The sequence below is a fragment of the Mus pahari genome, chromosome 10, assembly GCF_900095145.1.
Source record: "Mus pahari chromosome 10, PAHARI_EIJ_v1.1, whole genome shotgun sequence".
In the NCBI taxonomy this organism is placed as follows: Eukaryota; Metazoa; Chordata; class Mammalia; order Rodentia; family Muridae; genus Mus; species Mus pahari.
Genome location: NC_034599.1, coordinates 32,262,797 through 32,282,811, shown reverse-complemented (window position 1 = coordinate 32,282,811; position 20,015 = coordinate 32,262,797). Strand labels below are relative to the sequence as shown.

Here is a 20,015-nt window from a genome sequence, read left to right as displayed (position 1 = left end):
AAATGAACACAGTCAAGCAGTATCTGTTGAGGAAATCACCCAGTCCTTTAGCAATATACCGAAGAAGAACACAGCTAGATCTTGTGGTACACGCAGTTATAACTTTCTGAGAACCCTCCACATTGATTACCATAGAGGTTTCCCTGTTTGCAACCCTAACAACAATCAATAAGGCTTTGCCTTTTTCTGGACATTTGTTTCAGTTGTTTTCTTGATCCTAACCATCTGACTGGAGAAAGGCAAAAATCTAAAAGCAGTTTTAATTTGCATTTTCATAGTTGCAATGGGAGTTAAACACATTTTTACATATTTGTCAGCCATTTTTATTTCTTCTTCTGGAATCTTTCTCTTCAGATCCAGGGCCTATTGAGGATAGGGAGTGGTCAGTTAATGACCTTAATGACTGAGCAAATGCAGTCTTTCTCAGAAAGTCTTTTACTACATCTCTGTCTTATAGGGGACTGCCTGTGTACTCTTCGAGTGGTTTTAGCATTTAACATTTCCCATGGAGGTTTTTGATACATTTGGAATTTTTATACCAAATGATAGATATGGGACTATTTTTATTCTTCTACATGTGGACATCCATTTTTCCCAGCACCATTTGTTGAAGAGTTTGTCTTTATACCAATGCATATGTTTAACATCTTTGTCAAATATCAGATGGCTCAACTCATGTTTCAGTTTTCTGTTCTGTTCCTCTGATTTAAATGCCTGTTGGTTTGGTGATTTCTTTTGCTTTGTTTTGTTGCCAGTACCATGCAATTTTTATTACTATAGCTCTATAACACTGGTTGAAACTGTGTTATATCTCTCTAGCGTTGTTCTTTCTGCTCAGGATTTCTTTGGCTATCCTTAGTGTCTTATGGTTCCATATGAATTTTAGGATAGTTTTTCTATTTCTGTGAAGATCTTGTGGAGATTTTGAGTGGGAATTAGTTAACTCTTTGATGGCTTTTGGTCAGATGGCCATTTTCACAATGTGAGTTCTACCAATCCATGAGCATGAGTGGTCTTTCCATCTTCTAGTGTCTTTCCCAAGCCCTTTCTTGAAAAATGCAAAGTTTTAATTGTAGAAGTCTTTCACCTCCTTGGTTAGGCTTATTCTTAGATATTTTAATATGTAGAAGCTATTGTGAATGGGAGTGCTTCCATAATCTCTCAGTGTGTTTGTTATTGATATATAGAAAGACTTCTGACTTTTATGAGTTATAGTTTTGTATCTATAACTTTACTGAAAATGTATGTCTTTTGCAAACATTTTCTGATGAAATATTTGGAATCTCTTATGGATAATATATCTACAAGTAGGAATCATTTGACCTTTTCCTTTCTTATTTGTATCCTTTTTACTTGCTTTTGTTTTCTGATTGCCTGTGTTCCTGTAGTTTTCTGATTTGCATTTCATGCTCTCTGCCCCTAGCTCTGACCAGCCTTCCTCTTTCAGTATTTTTTGATCCTGTGAACCTTTGAACCTGCCAACATTCTACCAGGGCCTTGTGATGTGTCTGAAATTCAGTTTGTTGACCTCTTGATTCCTTCAGTTCTTCATTTGGCAAGAAACAAGTGGAACTGACCAAAATAATTATTCCTCTTCTTTACTTACTTTGAATTTAATTTGTTCTTCTTTTTTGTTTCCAAAGATAGAAACTTGAATAATTTTTCGAGAAGTTTCTGCTTTCTAGTATGTATATTTGATGCATGTATATTTAGTTTTTTATTATTTATTTATTCATTTATTTATTTATTTATTTATTTTGGACAGGATTTCTCTTCTGTAGTCCTGGCTATCCTGGAACACACTCTCTAGACCAGGATGACCTCAAACTCAAAGATCTGCTTGCCTCTGTCTCCTGAGTTCTGGGATCAAAGTCTAGGGATCATCGCCTAGCCTTCTAAGCACATTTCCTATGAATCTTACAATTTCTTAACCTTTTTAAAATATCCACTTAGTTCAAGTTATTTTTGAATGTTAGGATTTTTTGACACACATTTTACAACTATGTTTTTTAATTTCCACATGTGCTTGGTTTTCCATTTACATTTCTGGTATTAATTTCCAGTTTAACTGTGGGCTAAAAATAAGCATATGATTTCAAATTTTCAAAATTTGTGACATTGTAATAATGCTCAACTTGACAGATTCTATAGTCACCCGGAAACAGACCTCTGGGCATGGCTCTGAGGAGTGATCTTGATGACATGAATTGAGATGGGAAGAATTACCACTGCGGAAGGCATCGTTGTCTGGCTGGGATCCTTGGTTACTGAGAAACAGCAAGCACCTCCTGTTCTCTGCTTTCTAATTAGGAATGCAGTGTAACCATTTGCTTCAAGTTCCCACTGTCTTCCCTGCCATGATGGACTACATCCATTAACTATGAAACTGAATAAGCTATTCCTCCCTTAAGTTGCTTTTGTCAGAATGCTTTATCACAGCACAAAAGTTAACTAATACCAAAATTGGTACTTATATGTGAAACTGTTCCTAGGATAAACCTGATCATGTATACCTTAGACCATTGAATCTATTCTGCAGAAATAAAAAGTATTTGCAACTTAGGGTTAGAAGCACCCTTGAATATTGGAAGTCAAGGTTAATTGGACATTTTTGTGGGAACCTGAAAAGATACTGAGGAAAAAAAGTCAATGGGAGCCTGGTTCATGACATTTCAGAATAAAACAAGAATTATGTCAGGAAGTGGGGAGTTATTTGTACCTGCATCATGAGAACCTGAGTGGGGTTGAACATTAAAATAATGTACTCGCTGGTTTTCAAAGGACATATAAAAATAGAAAAGCATTCTGACTGTTACGGAGAAAGCAGCTCTAATTGTTATAGACATCACTAAAGAGAAACTTTTGCATTTCACTAAAACAATAAGAAAATGGTCCTGTGATCACCTTGCAGAGCTTCCACCTTTGGAAATCCAAATCCATCTGAAGAAAGAAATCCTACACTGAATGAGGAGTTTGTTGTTCCTCAAAAGAAGTTACAGGGAATTATATTTCTCTAGGGTAAGCACACAAAATAGAGTGGGCGCAAAAGACTCCAAGTAGCCACTCAAGCTTTCAGACAAGATTAGTATCCACATGAGTGTGGTTTTGAAGACATGAAAGACACCTTCAAACATTGGAGGCATCACAGAAAGCAACTTTAGTTTGGCATGGTTGGAGTCCCTCCAGAGAGCCTGAGAGGCAGCTTCATGAAACGCTAAAGGTAAAGCCAAACGTGAAGTAGAAAATCTATGATATTACAGATACAGGGCCATGCAACATTCATCAAGGAGAGCTGCAAGTTCAGTGTACAACGGACCTAAATGAGAGGCTTTGCTTGCTGCAGGTAGCAGGGCTGGAGGATTAGACTAACTAAGCCTTTTGGAGCTCAGTTGATTCCACCACAAGCTCTAAATGCTGGACACGGCCTAATGTTTTCCCTGCAGGAACTTGACTTCATTTTGGTCATATAAACTCCTTGCTGTACTCTGATTCTTTCATTTTGAAATAGAAATGTTTACTCTGTGCCATTATATGTTGGTATATAATTTGCTGTTTTGTTGTAGCAGACCTCACATTAAGAAATTTTGACGTTTGAAGTGTTGGAACTTTTAGTAGCTATGGAGAATTTTTATGTTGGACTTTATACTTTACATTATAAAGTTTTCATGAGCCTATGAAGATAAGGGGTAGAAAGTTATGACTTGAAGGTGGTGTGTTTGGGTATCAGGTTGATTGGGGTGGAGTTTTGATGGTTAGTATTAATTTTCAACTTGATGGAATCTTGAATCACCTGGGAGAAAAAGAGTCTGTGCATGCCTGTAAGGAAATACCTTGATTACATTAACTGATGTGGGAAGATTTGACCACTATGCATGGTGCCAATGTCTGGCTGGGATCTTGAACTGTATAAATAGAGAAGGCTTACCAGCTGCAGAAGCATTCATCAATGTCTGGTTTTCAGTTATGAACATATGGTTCAAACTCTGGCCACCTTCGCTTCCTGTAGTGATAGACTTCAACTATGAGCTGGAATAAGCTCTTTCTCCCTTGACCACAGCAAACAAAAAGCAAAAAGTTATGTCGTTGAGAATTTGGTCTCTCATTTTTTTTGTTGTTGTTGAGCAAAGCCAAAAATGTACACCAAAAATGTATCACTTGTAGTGTAAAAGCTGAAAATTTACAAACGAAGGCATAAACATGGGCTGAAAGACAAATATTACAGTATTGATTAAAAATAAGTCAACAAATTATACAAAATGAAATAATGTATGAAAGAAGAAGAAACTCAGAATTTGAAAAACTCATAAATTACATAGAACTTTTAAAACTATTAGGAATTCAGGAAAAATTAAATTAAAATAAAACAAGGTACAACAGGAAAAAAAATAAATATAATGGTTAATATTGGGAAAAATGCAAGCTGAAAAGAAGAAAATGTTAAAATGAAGTTTATGAATAAATAATATAAATGTTAGAATAAAAAATTCTAATTGACACAGAGCAGAAATCTCAAAAAAGAACTGCAAATGAAGGAATACAGCAGATAATAGTACTTTTCCTAGTGTAAATAAATAAAAATGAAATATACAGAAGAAACACCATACCCATAAGCAATATCCAAGAATAAACAAAAAAAATATAGCCTCGTGATACTAGTGGGCATTTTTTTTTTTAATTTCAAAAGGAAAGAAAGTAAGAAAAGGAACAAGAGAGAAATGAAAAGGAAGGGAAGAAAATTAAGGAAAGAGGGAGGAGTGGAGGAAAAAAATGGAAAGAAGGAGAAAATGGGCAAGAGACTCAGGGAGAAATGGATGGAGAGAGGAAGAGATAATTTTAGAACAATGTGGTCTTAAATGCCTCTCTGTTGGAAGAGTCAGGTCAAAGATGAATCCAGAAACAACTGAGAGGACTGAGCCACCCAAGGCTAGGCTGACTCAATGACTGGCAGTTTGGGAGACTAGGCCTAAATTTCTGTTTCTGAGAACTGGAAAAGTCCAAAGCAAGTCAACTCCAGGAATAAATAAATAAATAAATTCACCTGAGTCAAGGGTAGTTAATCAGCATAAGTCCCCAAAATTTCCCAGAGCCTTAACCAATCACAAAGTTACCCATACCCCTGGAGAAAGAGCCAACCAATCAAAGGAAAGATAGGTAAAATTTGCCCACTCCTACCCAAACAGGCTTTAAATTGATCCTGCAAAGGCCATTCTTCTGTCTTCCATCCCAATGTAGAATAGAACCCTGCATGGTGATTCTTTGCAGAATAAATGGTCTTTGCTGTTACACACTATTTGAGTCTGGGGTATCATTCTTCCTGAATCAAGAACCCTTGCACAATGATCCTCTAGTACCGAATATGTGTTCCTGAAACATCAGTCCATCACTGAAAGAAAAGAAGGCAAGTTTCTTCGAGAAATGGTTGATTTTTACAATGTCATATCAGACAGCAAGGAAAATGCTATCACTGGGTCAGAAAATATGTAGAAACAGAAAAGGGTTCCAAATGCAAAGATTAAAAACATATTAATAAAAAAAAACAGTGGCAATGGATCAAAGCACATAAATGTTTAAACTGATTAGTTTGTAATGAGACTAAAAAATAAATGAATGAATAAATAACAGGTCAGGGGTGATAACAGAAAATCAAACGATTATTCTGAAAATTAGTAAATGAAGGTGATATAAGTGGGAGGGGTTATTGTTTCTTTGTTTTGATTGACTTATAAATAACCAGGTATGTTAGTTAGGGTTTCTAATGCTGCAGTGAAACACCATGATCAAATAGCAAGTTGGGGAGAAAAGGGGTTATTCTGTTTACACTTCCACATCACTGTTCATCACCAAAAGAAGTGAAGCCAGAAACTCAAACAGGGCAGAAACCTGGAAACAGGAGCTGATGCAGGAGTGCTGCTTACTGGCTTGCATGGCTTGCACAGTCTGCTTTTTTGTAGAACCTAGGACCATCAGTCCAAAGATGATACCACCAACAATGGGCTGGGCCCTCTTCCACTCATCACTAATTAAGTGCCTTACAAGTGGATCTAAAGGAAGCATTTTCTCAATTGAGGCACCTTTCTCTCTGATGACTCTAGCTTGATGACTCTAGCTTGTGTCAAGTTGACTTAAAAACTAGTCAGTACACTTGGTTTCCTTTTGACACTTTCATAATTGCTCAGGTTTTAGTTGAGCCTGTCCAGCCCCCACCCTCCTCACAAGCATCTCCATAGCCCCAGACCCACTAAAGCCTTTCTCCCCCAGAGTTACCCCTTCTCTTTCACATTGTAAGTACTTTGTTACCTTCTCCCTGGAAGCCTCTTTTCCCCTCTCAGGACTGTCTTTCTGGTTGGCTGGCCTCTATATACCCTTACTACCACATAAATGCATGTGCTGCATAAAACTTAGAAACTAGGATAAGTGTATGAGAGAGAACATTTACTGTTTATCTTTCTAAGCCTGGGTCACCTTACTTAGTACAATATTCTATTTTTTCCGAAAATAGTCATCATATTATTTTCTTTACAGATCAATAAAATTCAGCTTCCCTTGTGCCCTTCCCCCAGTCTTGAGTTGGCTAAACAAATCTCCAACAGCTGGAGCCAGGAACCTGGCCTCACTACATTTACATCTTTCTGCCTGAGACTTGAGCAGACTGCCTGCCCACTGAGCTGCTGAGAGCCTGTTTTGCAACAGCATCCAGCCAGAACAAAGGATTGGCCTTTGGGGTTTCCCCCTATATATTCAGAGTTTAAAAAAAATTAAACATGGAGCCTTGATCAGAGAACTTTGTCTTGGCTCCTTATTTCTCTCATCCACCCATTCTATTTCATCCCCAGCTCTCCTTCCAGTTATACCCAATTCTCTATGGCCACTGGGTGTCTACAGGTGGTACCTAATACAGGGCTTGGACACGGAGAGACCAACTGAGGGACACTGTCTTCGGTGGAGCTCCACAGAAAACTGTAGAAGTTATGTATCCTGCATGGTGGTAAGCAACATACAGCATTAATGTTAGCACTATAAATTTCACCTTTTGAAGGCTGTTGATTGCAAGGGTGCAGAAAGGATACAGGCTAGACTGAGTCAGCGTTGGCCCAGCACTGATATCAGCTAGGGGTTGATAGTGGAAAATGGGATTGGAAAATTCTAAATAGGCATTTGTCTGCAGTCAAGAACTGCATCAGGCAGGAGGAGTAGGGCTTAAAATAATAAAATAATAAAATAAAATAAAATAAGTAAAAAACAAACAAAAAACAAACAAAAAGGATATGCTAGATATACAAATGACATGAGAGAGAGAGGTCAAAAGAGAAGGAAATGGATTCTGGAGCTCTCCCAGGGACAGAAGGAAATCGGGAGACATCCTGCTTTCTCTCTGGCCCCTACAGGAGACATCCTTAGTTCTGTCCCATTGAAGGGAAATGAAATTTAAGATGAAATTTAAGGCCTGTGATTCATGTAACTTATGTCAAATAGTTCAAAGAAAAAGTTGTTTGTGAGCTTAGAAGCCTGACGCTGAGAACATAGTGGAACAGGCACAGGCATGTCCGGGCAGGCCCATTGTTAAAACATTCCTGGGACTGACTGGCCATAAAGATAAAAGAAGAATGCAGGAACTTGTCCGGGCTATCTTGGCTGAGTCACCAGCCATCTAGCCCAGCACCTCCTTCTGCCTGTTGCCCTCCTGACATAGTTTGAAGTTATATGTTAACCAGATGTTCTGCTGACCTAGATAAGCATCTGCCCCTCGGGACTCCTGACATCCTGACTTACACGTACTATTCTGACAATGTGTAATCGTTTTTGCTAATGTTCAAATGAGCCAATTGGGTGAAACTGCACCAATTCCCCCTAGCCCCCGACCCTCTCTCTATAAAAACCCCTAGCTTTTGAGCCTTGTGGTCAATTCCTCTGTCTCCTGTGTGAGATACTTATCGGCCCAGAGCTCCACCATTAAACTACCTCATGTGTTTGCATCAAGACGGTCTCTCATGTTTCCTTGGGTGGGCCCTTTCCAGAGACTTAGTGGAGAACAACATCAAGTTCTCTACCTTCTTTGTATTGTCTGTCCCTGGAGCAACAATCTATCCACTTGTCAGTTTGAATCTGTTTTTGTTTCTTTGTCTGACTGTTGTTCTATGTTTCATGTTGAAAAGAAAAGCTGGTTAAAACTTTATCTGCTGGTTGTCCATCTCTTGATTCAGTCTCAGTTTGCACAACAGAGGCTGATTTAAGTTTTCCTGCACCTTAGCCAGGAGTGAAGCACAGCAGGAGAAGCCCTGAAAAGCTGCTTTAAAAGGGGATCAGTGGCTTCTCAAGCTCTATGGCAAATAAGCTGACAGTTGTTTTTTTTTTTTTTCCTAGAAAACTCTCTGCAATTATGATTATTGGGTTCAACAAATGACAAAGTGCTTTTTCTCTTGAAATTATAGCTAGGAAAAGTAAAAAAAAAAAAAAAAAAATTGATTGGTCTAAATTTATAAGATTCATGTAATCACTTCATTTTGTTTCTGATTGGTCTTAAAGGTATAAATATCTACATGTCTTAGTCAAATAGTATTGACTTACAAGTTATTGGGTATGATTTTTAAAAATGTAATTTGATAACAGAACATTAGCTTAAAACTGGTAACTCAGGGTTGGAGTCCTTTTAAACAATAACGCATGACATGAACCAGCCCAAGAGACCAGGCCTCTAAAGATACTTCTAAATTGGGATAATATTTTATGTAATTCTTATCCTAGAAATTAGAATTATAAAGGATAAGATTTAAACCAATGTCTCTTTAATGAGATATTAAAAGGTGCACTGTCATGCATTCATATTTAAGAATTGACAGTCAAACTTTATAATGTGAAAGTAATGCTTTGGGTACTGATTTTAAAGAGCATGGATTGTTTAAAATTGGGTTTTGCTTTCCAAAGTTATGGTTATGCTCTAATATTGCAAAAGAAACTTTAAAAATATGGTTAAATTGCCATTGTTCCATTGGCTCCTGTTTGCAGTTTAATCACAAGCTCAGGATTCTTAACTTACCCATATTTTGTAATTAGGATAACTGCAAGAAAAATAAAAGTTAAAAACATCTGTGGCCAATATAGACCCACTGCCCCTTTTTACACAAGCTCTATTGGATACCGTAGGTAGAAGCAAATATAACTCCCCCTGCCCCCCACCCCTGGGATTGGAAAGGAGATTTCAGTGGGAACTTATCTGATATCAAACAGGCTCCTTATGAACTGTTTCAAGAAATTTGTGGATAGACTACTAAAAACAGCTAGTAGAATTTTTGAAGACCCTTAAGCAGAGGTTCCTTTTGTTACGCAATTGTCTTATGAGAACACTAATGCAGCTCACTGTCGCCATTCTGTCATAGAAAGCGAAGACAAACTTAACTGGATATATTCATCTTTTGCAGAAATTGGACCCTCATACAATCAGAGTCTGGCTATGGCAGCTGCCTTGGACTACAATACAAGCAATGCTTTCACAGTGCTGAGGTTATAAGGAATGTTTTAAGTATGGGGGCATAAATCATTTTAGGAAAGACAGTCCAAAAATGAGAGGCTTAGACAGACAGTAGAATCGCTCCCCCTGGAGTCTGTCCTCACTGCAGGAGGGGTAATCCTTGTGCCAGAACACAGACAATAGGCTCAGATTAAGAAATATTTGCATTTGAGTTAAGGCAAAGCTTGGAGGAGCTGCAGGGAGGTTTGTGTGGCACTGCTTTGGTCTTGCAAACCCTGCCTATGGAAGTTTTGGGGCCCTCACCCCTGTGGGGCCCTCACCTCTGCTCACCTCCTGGGAATTATTTTTTAAGCCAACACAGCATTATTTCAGATCTATCCAGGTGTTGTTCAAAATAAAGTTCCAACTTAAGATTTATGAAAGGTCGATGAAGCTATGGAACCTATAGAGGCAGTACAATCTGTCCTGCCTACTCCATATAGAATTATTATGTATTTGGAGGGTTGTGTTTTCCTTTGAATCCTGATCATTGTAAAGGGTTTGCTTCTAGTAAGCTTGTACTCATTGGAAAGTTTTGCCTCTAGGAATGGCTAATAGACTTACATTAATAATAATAATAATTATATATATATATATATATATATATATATATATATATATATATAGTCTCTGCTTCAATACAAGAAGTTTAAGATGTTTGAATCCTTCAGTGTATATTATTCATTATATGGATATTTCATTAGCCAATCCCTATGAAAGGGTATTTTACTACAAACCTTTGCTCTTATTCAAGGAGCTTTAAATTTTGGGGGACTAGTTGTTGCTCCAGAAAAGATTCAGAGGTAATATCTTTTTCAATATTTGGGGCCTCAGTTCTATCCTAGAAAAATTGTGGCACAGGAAATTCAAAAAAGAAAAGATGATCTGATTACTTCCAATTATTTTCAAAAGCATCCAGGAGATGTAAATTGGCTAATACCTCACATTAAGCTCACCACTGGAGGACTTAAGCCTTTGTTGGATGTTCTCAAGAGGGATGGGAATTAACTGGTGAGAGACAAATAGTTTTGCAGATAGTAGAGGAAGCTGATGTAATCAGTTGCTGGATATTTATGTTATATGCCTGTTGGGGTCTCCCACCTCCACTAATCACTCTCCCTCAAAACACCAGCCCCCCATAGGCGCATAGGCCCACCAGAGAGTTGCTACCGAGAGGACCTCCCCAGATCTCCCAGAATGCAGCATCCTTGGACCGCCTACGTCAACAGGCACTCGTCCCGCCACGATCCCTTGGACCTGCCTACAATCCCTTGGACCCGCCTAGGATCAGGCTGCTGCCGCCAACTTTAAAAGACTCAAGGGCAGGCTGGGAATTTTTCATGTTACTTAAGCAGAGTCCGATTATTAAACTTCAAGCCTTGATCAGAGTCTTGTCTAGGCTCAATTTCCTTTCGAAGCCTATTCCCTTTTAGGATATTCCCGCCCTTCAAGACGAACCCAGACCAGAGTGTTTCCATGGGCGGGAACACGCATATGCCCACAGCTATTCTTTGGCAAAGAGAGCATTAATGTGGATTCATCTGTTTTCATCCTCAAGTAAAGTTGAAGCTGTTATGAAGCTGTTACAGTGTTAACAAAGAATTGTAGGATAGAATTTTAAAAGTATTTTGGAAAGAATGTGTTAAGAACCTGATGAGACATCTATTCCTTGTTTCAAACATCAATTAAATTGGTTATGGCAGAATATTGATATTTGGCATATTTCATGAAAAACTTTTTAGGCAAAACTGATAAACATTATCCAAAAGGCAAGTTGTTAAAATTTGCTTCTATGCATGCTTTTGTATTTCCTGTAAATTTTTGTATGCATCCCATAAAGAATATGTCTACTGTATTTATAAACAGACCTTCTATGGGAGAGAAGTATATGTGATTGGATCACATGTTTGTTCTCGTGAGTTTCCCTCTACTTCCACACAAGTAATCTTTGTGCTCTAGTCACTGTTTTTAAAGTGTTTTAAAGTCAAGCTTTAATTTGTATACTGATGATAGCCAATATATATAGCTCAGGACTTACAATTGCTTAAAATTGTAAGTCCTGAGCTATTGTTCCTTTTTTTAGATACTGCTAATTCTCAAATTTTATAATTATTTATGCAAATACAACTCAAGTTAAGAGAAAGTACTATTCCTTTAAAGTACTGTCTTTGGCCATTTACGTGCTCATGCTGGATTGCATGGACAAGATCCCTTAAGGCAATGCCATAGCAATTTTGTATCCCAGGCAGATTATAGGCCTTACACAGGAACAATTAACCATACAATCTTATTCTTTACATCATCAAAATAGTAATGGCTTGAAAGAATAATTTGGTATTTTTAGAAAATGTGCACATCAAATTGTAAAGACTTGTTCTCAGTGTCCTCAATTTCTACCTATAGCACATAATGGTATTAATCCTCAGGGTCTTGTACTTAATCAATTATTGCAAATGGATACTCATATTTCCAGTTTTAGAAAATTAAAATATGCACATGTGACTATTGATACCTCTTCAGGCTTTCTAGTTGCAACTGCTTTAACAGGAGAAGCAACTAAAAGTATAACTAGTCATTTTACGTTCTGTGCTTGGTGTTCCAGTCAAGCATTTGAGATGGTTTGTCAACTTAATGTTATCTATATTACTGGGAATCCTTATAATTCTCAAGGACAAGGTATTGTGGAACTTTAAAATATCTTCTTAAAAAAACAAAAAGGGAGAATTATACCCTCCAAAATCACCAAAAGCACATCTTGCTTTTGTCTTATTTGTTTTAAATTTTTGCAAACAGATGCTAAAGGTCAGTGCAGTGGATTGCCACAGTCATTCAGTCACTTTCAGCTCATATACCATGGTTAAATGGTGGGACTCCCAAACTAATACATGGAATGGTTCTACCCTGTTTTAATGTGGGGAAGAGGTTCTGTCTGTGTTTTTTCACAAAAAGAAAATGGAGCCTGATGGCTGCTTGAGAGATTGGTCAATCAATTAGACACAGATCCTGAATCTTCTAGTAAGTGTGATTCCAATTATGAAGATGGTTCAAAATCTCTATGAGCCAGCTGAGTTAACTTGGAACATAGTCTCCTCTCTTACTAGAGAAGTAACAGTTTTCTGTTAATTCTCAAAGCCACCTCCCATACACCTGGTGGCCAGACTTTGTGTCTGATCATTGCTAATTAGCATCTGAATTAAATACATGGGACATTCCAGCAGACCACCTTAATCCTGTTGTTTATAACCTTTGACTTTGTATCTTAAGCAGATTGGTTGCCTTCATACAGGATCGCCTTCAGCAAAGCTCAGTTATTCACCATGGCAGTTATTCATTGCTATGAAGAAATACATTGAGTGCATATCCATATGTCCTTCATGGCTTTGGTCTGAATGGGAAAAAGGTGTGCTAATGAAGGCTGGTAGCCAGAGATGGGCGACTGAGGTTCTTCAGCTCCTATCAACCTAAGACAAAGGCATTGCCAAAAGGCTGTGTTTGTTCATAACAAACACTAAAAGGCCAAGTTTGTTCAAATAAATACAAACAAGCTGCACATGTTCTTAAAGACAGGTAAGAAGGAGTATAGACCCAGATCTAAGCCAGGCACTGTCTCCAGCCACCATACTTACCAGACAAGATCATGAAGCATAAGTAAATCTTGTACTTCCCACCCAGTTTATCTTTAAAAAATAAAAAAGGGGATCTGTGCCTTTCCTCCAGCCTTGTGTTGGCTAAAGAAGTCTCGGACAGCTGGAACCAGGAGCATGGCCTCACTACATTTACATCTTCCTGCCTGGAACTTGAGCAGACTGCCTGCCCACTGAGCTGCTGAGAGCCTGTTTTGCAACAGCATCCATCCAGAACAAAGGATGGGCCTTTGGGTTTTCCCCCTATACATTCAGAGTTAAAAAAATTAAATATGGAGCCCTGATCAGAGAACTTTGTCTTGTTATTTCTCTCACCAATCGAAATCTCTCATCCCCAGATCTCCTTCCAGGTATACCCAGTTCTCTGTGGCCACTGGATAGTTACATTCCCTCTAGTTTTGTAATTTTATATTTTATTTACAAATAGTTGAATGAAATTCCATTGTGTATATATTCTATACTGATAGATCCAAGGACGTAGTTGGTTAAACTACCCAGAACAAAACAAAAACACATAGGAAGAAAAAAAAAGTTAAACCAGGACAAGAACAAAATCAATGGAATGTGTCACTGTCTTTACCCTGGGTGTGAGAATGTGAGAATTGTTTTACAAATGGTAAATTCAGTAAAGCAGTAGAAAAAGTCCCTGTATTATTCAGCATAGCTATAAGCAATATGCAATTATCACCAAATAAACACTTCAGTTTAAAACTCTGCAATATGAATATCTTCATAGATCTTATCTTGTTGAATATATTCTTTTAATTTAGTGTTACTACAGAAAGAGAAATTGTGCATGTGTGTGTGTGTGTGTGTGTGTGTGTGTGTGTGTGTGTGTGTGTGTGTGTTCAGACATCCATAAAGTCCAGAAGAGGGTGAGGGTCCCAGATACTCTGAAAATAAAGTTACAGGTAGTTATGAGCCACCCAGGATGGGTGTTGGGAACCAAATCTCTCCCAACATCTCAGCCATCTCTTCAGCCCTAATATGCTCTTGAGGTTGAAATTTCCTCATGGACAAACCTCCAAGTAAATAAGCACCTTCAGATGAACACTATAACAGGTCCACTTTCAAATGCTTTCCCATCTCATCAGTTCAACAATCAGTCTACAAGAAGATAAACAGGCAAGGGGAGATCGACAGTCTTTACAAGTTTACCTTTCTTTTACTAAAAGTGTCCAATTTATTTTAGTAAAATCTTTGAGCTTGTTTTTAAAACACTTTAAAGTAATTGTTTCAAAAATATCTCATGTTGCAGCATACGTGATGAATTGGTAGTGATGTGTAGCGAATCTCAAGGTAGTAACTACAGGTGTGGATGCTGGTAGTGACTAAGATAGATATAAACCATGATGATGATGGTGATAATGGTGGTGATAATTACAGTAGTAAAGTAGTTCTTGGTGCTAAATTATTCCAATACTCACATTACATTCTAATTTTCCATCAAGATACCTCAACCTCAGAGACAGAAATTAGCACATATAGGAATGAGGAGTACTTTCAAGCCAAGACTAATTGTTCCTTTAGAGAGGACCCAGTCCCCATGTGACTTATCCCAGGAGATGTTCTGTATATATCTATGTAAACAGAATGCTAGCTCCACTATCACGATGATTCCTTTTTCTTAACGGTGCCAGACCCTTGCAGTACATTTAGCACTAGATATAAATCCATTTATATTATCTGTTTTTAGTATCTGCTAACTGTTGAGACCAAAGGCATCCCTTAAAGTTTCCAGGGGCTTGTTGTCACTTCCCTTCCACAAAGGTATTTACTTTCACACTTGAATAACTTTATAAGAAAAGCCTTTCTTCAATAATCTCTTTTTTTATACAGTGTGTTTTTAATCATGTTTGTTTTTCTTCTCCAAGTGTCTTGTTCTTTGTGTGCCTCTTCTTATCAAAAACAATCCTGAGGCTCTGCAGGTTTTGTAAATATAGAGGTCATAGTAGTGATAACTTACAGGAAACATATGGCATGTGGTTTTATATGCTACAGAATTGTGATTGTTAAGTCAGGCTCTGTAGACTCTCCTACTTAAGGATTCTCTTCTTCTCGCAGCACTCAGTGAAAGATGGCCACTCTATTCTTCATAGATCAAAACAGTCTAATCCAGGAGAGTGTTTGTTCATGGTAGATTTCCTGTATTTCATATTGCTTCTAGAAGCAGGGTTGATTCAAAGGGACTTTGTAGGATTTTCTTAACCATTTGTATCTAGAAAGCAATTGATCTTTAATGATATTCAATAATAAGCGAAATATCTAAAAGATAGCAGATGCTTCAAGTACTTATTAATATAAAACTAAATTCCCTACCAATAATTTAACATGAAAAGCTTATTTATGTTCGTATATTTTCCTGTCTTCAGACCACAATCTAAGGACTTGAAAACTTGTTCTTACACCTAAAAATGCCAGATTAAAGGAATTAAATGATGTAACAGTTTTTAAATCCTAAACAAAGGTTTACAAATTGTTTTATTTTGGACACAGGTTGCATAGATTTGACACATTAATAATAAACTTGAAGTCACTAAAAATGCACTGGGTACTAATTAAGGAAAGAAAGAAATCAAAACACTTTCTCTTGGTGTCACTTAACGAAAAGGCAGCCCAGACTCGAATTCTCTACCTTGTCTCCCTGTGTCTTCTGCCATTTCTGTCTATTGTATGTGCCTGAAGGCTGTCTTATGGAATTGTCCTTGTGTGTCTATGTCTAAGTCTGTGTCAATGCTTCTGTCACTAACAAAGGACTTTGCTCTCTCTTTTATTGAACACCAGAGAAAGTATCACATGGGGAAAGATGAACTATACTTTACAGAAGTCTCTAACAGAGTTTTTTTTGTTTTGTTTTGTTTTGTTTTTTACCTTATGAGTGAATTATAATTATAAGAAGAGAAAACTTGAGAGACACACAGATAGTGTGAGGACACTTAGGGAGGAGATGTCATTCCACAAGCCTGGAGGAAGGCAGCCCCTTCCCTCAAGCCTCAGAAAGAATTCATGCTGCTGTTGCCTGCTGTTTAACAGAGTTTTTTAAGGGATCACATCACTGACTCCACCTGAACATAAAGGACCCAGATAATAAACATCATTTTTTATCAAGTAATATCCAAGTGTTGTGTTCAACATTTGTAGTTGATGTTCATTTTATAAAATTGCTTTCAGCCTATTTTGTGTTTCCAGCAAATGATTATCATAAGGAATATCATAATACATAAAAAGAATACTTAATACATGCAGATAATGCAAACACATATTCATTGTTCTTGGTTCAGGGGCATGGAACAGTAATAACTTAAGATTATACCTAAGACAGAATGAACTCCCTGTTCTTAGGGATTGAGAGCAAAAGGTTGTTTCATTTCATTTTGTATGACAATTTTTTTCATCTTCTTTGGGTTTGTTCGTTTGCTTTGATTTTGGGGTTTTGATAGGTTTTTGTTTGTTTTTTGTTAACTGCTTTTTGAGAGAGAGAGCATGAAGTTGGGCAGGTAAGGGGGTAAAAAGGATCTAGGAGGAGTGGTGGGAAAATAAAAATATGATCATAACATTATATGAAATAAAATTTTTAAATAAAAGACTACAGCTATGCATTATCTAAGATTCTGAAAGTTCATTACATGAATACAAATAAGGCTGGCTCCTACATTGTTATCTTAAAATCAGGTTAAACAAACAATTTAAGTACACAGTATAATAACAATCTTAAGAGACCTTAAGGTGTATTATTAACTCTGGCTATGGGTCACTCAAAAGTTCCCATCTCTTAGAATGTAAGGAATATTTTATCACAATGCATTGTGTCATGTAATACCAATGCACAAAAAAATTCCAACTAATACTATATTTTAAATAAGAAATTATATTTATGTTTATATTTATATATTTTGTTGGCTTTTCCTTTTTTGATATTATTGTTGTTTCATTGTTGCTCATCTGAATCTGTAATAAGTACAATGCATCTTGGCATCCTGGGTTTTTAAAAGCACAATAAAGTTTTCAATATACTTCATATAGCTCCAAAATATAATAAATTATTTTTAAATTATTCACAAAGAAAAACTACAACAAAACAACAGAGTTTTAAAAAATAGTGAATAGGTCAAAAGTCAGAGTTCTATAATTGACTCCTAATTGTGTTTCTTAAGACCTGGGTAACTTCGGAAAACATGTAACTTTGGGCATTTCAATATTCTAAGAAACAACAAGTTGTTACTCAGCATTCTTACTTTTCTATGCACATCCTAAGATGTGGAGAACACGTCCTGTCCAAATCGCTCATTTCTTAGAGGTCAGGGTAGTACTCCAAGGCTTCACACGAGTGTCAAAGGAAGAAACTAAGCAAAGTGGAAGTGAGTTTGATTCAAAGTCTCTCTGGCACATAAGTTTTTTTCAGAAATCCTTCTTCATACATATGTAACTCAGAACTTTTGGTATGTATAACACTGATCTCTAGTAGAAATGTATAACCTACCCAACATTTTTAATTTTTTTAAGAAGGAAATGTATTGTCCAACACAAGAGGACATTTGTGGAACAAGTATACAGTAACATTGACAGACACTCTCAGTATTTGCCATTAAAAGTATGAGGATGCCATGTTTTGATATTAATATCTAAAACTAGTAATGACCATAAGTTAGCTGGGGCGAACTTACTGAAGATAATATTATGTGCTCCAAACATCTGGATAGAATCTAGTCATCGGTGCTTCCTAAATGCTTCAGGTGGTCACACAAAGCATGTGACACATTTAAGTAAGATTTGGGTTGTTTGTTTGTCTTATGAAGTAGAGTCTCACTCTATAATCCAAGCTGTACAAACTCTTAGTGATCCTCCTGCCTTTGTCTCCTGGACGCTGGGATTCTATATGATGAGTCAACTTGCTAAACATTTGAATGAAGCTTTGTAAATGTGAGTTTTCCTATGATATTTCCACAATCAACGTTTAAATTGATGTTACTGTGTCTCAGATATAGAACTTGACTTGCAACTCAATCAGAGTTTTAACTACTGGGTCATCCAATAGGGCATGTATTTCAAATGTTAGTATGCTCATTAACTGAATATTTAGGAGGGAACTGAGAGATGAATTCTCAGCAGCTAAGAGCATTCAACTGTTCTTAAAGAAGACACAGAATCCATTCCCAATACCAACATTGCTGCTCACAAATGTAACTATGGCTCCAGAAGACTTTATATCTCTTCTGACTTCCACAGATTCCTGCACACACATAGTACACATACATACACTTAGGTAAACAAACATATACATTTTTACAAAAGAAATCATATAAATGAGAGTTATGAACTATGAAAATATCATTAACTACTTACAGAGTGGAAAAACATCAGCATCCTTAGAGAGACTCTTGAAACAGTTTCCTGGCCTCAAACATAAACTTTCTAATTAATGCCTATGAGTTAACTGCTGGTCCAGAACCACAGCTCTGGGACATTTGTGAAATACATAAGACATTCTGATGTCTCCCCTGTGAATCTCAGCATCAAGATCTCTGAAAGTCTGGGGCTAGTTCCTGCAGCAAACTGCAACAGTGTGAAGAAGATGCATCTATCATAACTGGGGTAGCTCAGCAAGTGCCAGATGCAGTATACCAGCTGCTCCAAGCAGGGCAAGAACAGCCATTCACAAACTCCTTCTCTCCCACCCCACAGGCTTCCCACCCAGACACAATGGCTGCAGAGAATCAGTCTACAGTGACAGAGTTCATCCTCAGGGGGCTAACTAACAGGCCAGAGCTCCAGCTACCCCTTTTACTCCTCTTCCTGGGGATCTACATAGTCACCATGGTGGGAAACCTGGGCATGATCACCTTGATTGGACTCAACACACAGCTTCACACCCCCATGTACTTCTTCCTCAGTAACCTGTCACTCGTGGATCTCTGCTACTCCTCTGTCATTACCCCTAAAATGCTCATCAACTTTGTGTCCCAAAGAAACCTCATCTCCTATGTGGGGTGCATGTCTCAGCTATACTTCTTCCTGGTTTTCGTCATTGCTGAGTGTTACATGCTCACTGTGATGGCCTATGACCGCTATGTGGCCATCTGCCAACCCTTGCTTTACAACATCATCATGTCTCCTGCCCTCTGCTCTCTGCTGGTGGCTTTTGTCTATGCCATGGGACTCATAGGCTCAACAATAGAGACTAGCCTCATGTTGAAACTAAACTATTGTGAGGACCTCATCAGCCACTACTTCTGTGACATCCTCCCTCTCATGAAGCTCTCTTGCTCTAGTACCTATGATGTAGAGATGGCTGTCTTCTTTTTAGCTGGATTCAACATTATAGTCACGAGCTTAACCGTACTCATTTCCTATGCGTTCATTCTGTCCAGCATCCTTCGCATCAGCTCCAATGAAGGCAGGTCCAAAGCCTTCAGCACCTGCAGCTCCCACTTTGCAGCTGTAGGCTTGTTCTATGGATCCACAGCATTCATGTACTTAAAGCCTTCCACAGCTAGTTCCCTGGCCCAAGAGAATGTAGCTTCTGTGTTCTACACCACAGTGATCCCCATGCTCAACCCCCTGATCTACAGCTTGAGAAACAAGGAGGTGAAGACCGCACTGGACAAAACACTGAGGAGAAAACTCTTGATGTAAATGTTGATATTTTTTCATGTAAGAGTAAGTGGTTATGCACACCTGGAAAATGTAATCTGCAAGCTCACCCAACTGTGTACAGAAGATAATCACTTCCCTCTTTGATTGAGTATGTGTTTGTTTTTCTATTTGTCTATTTTAAGGTCATTTTTCTTTCATTTAGGATTCATTTCCCCCTTCCTGAATCCTTTGTTTTAACAGTTATTGTTTTTTTATAACTTAAACTAAACATC

The 20,015-nt window shown here is 37.6% G+C and overlaps 1 protein-coding gene across 1 annotated transcript; it reads left to right on the top strand.

Moving 5' to 3' along the window:
* Positions 1-18,849: 18,849 nt before the first annotated feature.
* LOC110327687 (olfactory receptor 151-like) lies at positions 18,850-19,782 on the top strand. Its single transcript, XM_021206819.1, has one exon. It carries the CDS (start codon positions 18,850-18,852, stop codon positions 19,780-19,782), a length of 933 nt encoding a protein of 310 aa, XP_021062478.1.
* The last annotated feature ends 233 nt before the right edge of the window (positions 19,783-20,015 follow it).

Excerpts from the sequence above, each read along its gene's own strand:
- LOC110327687 (XM_021206819.1), top strand. The coding sequence starts at position 18,850 with ATGGCTGCAGAGAATCAGTCTACAGTGACAGAGTTCATCCTCAGGGGG.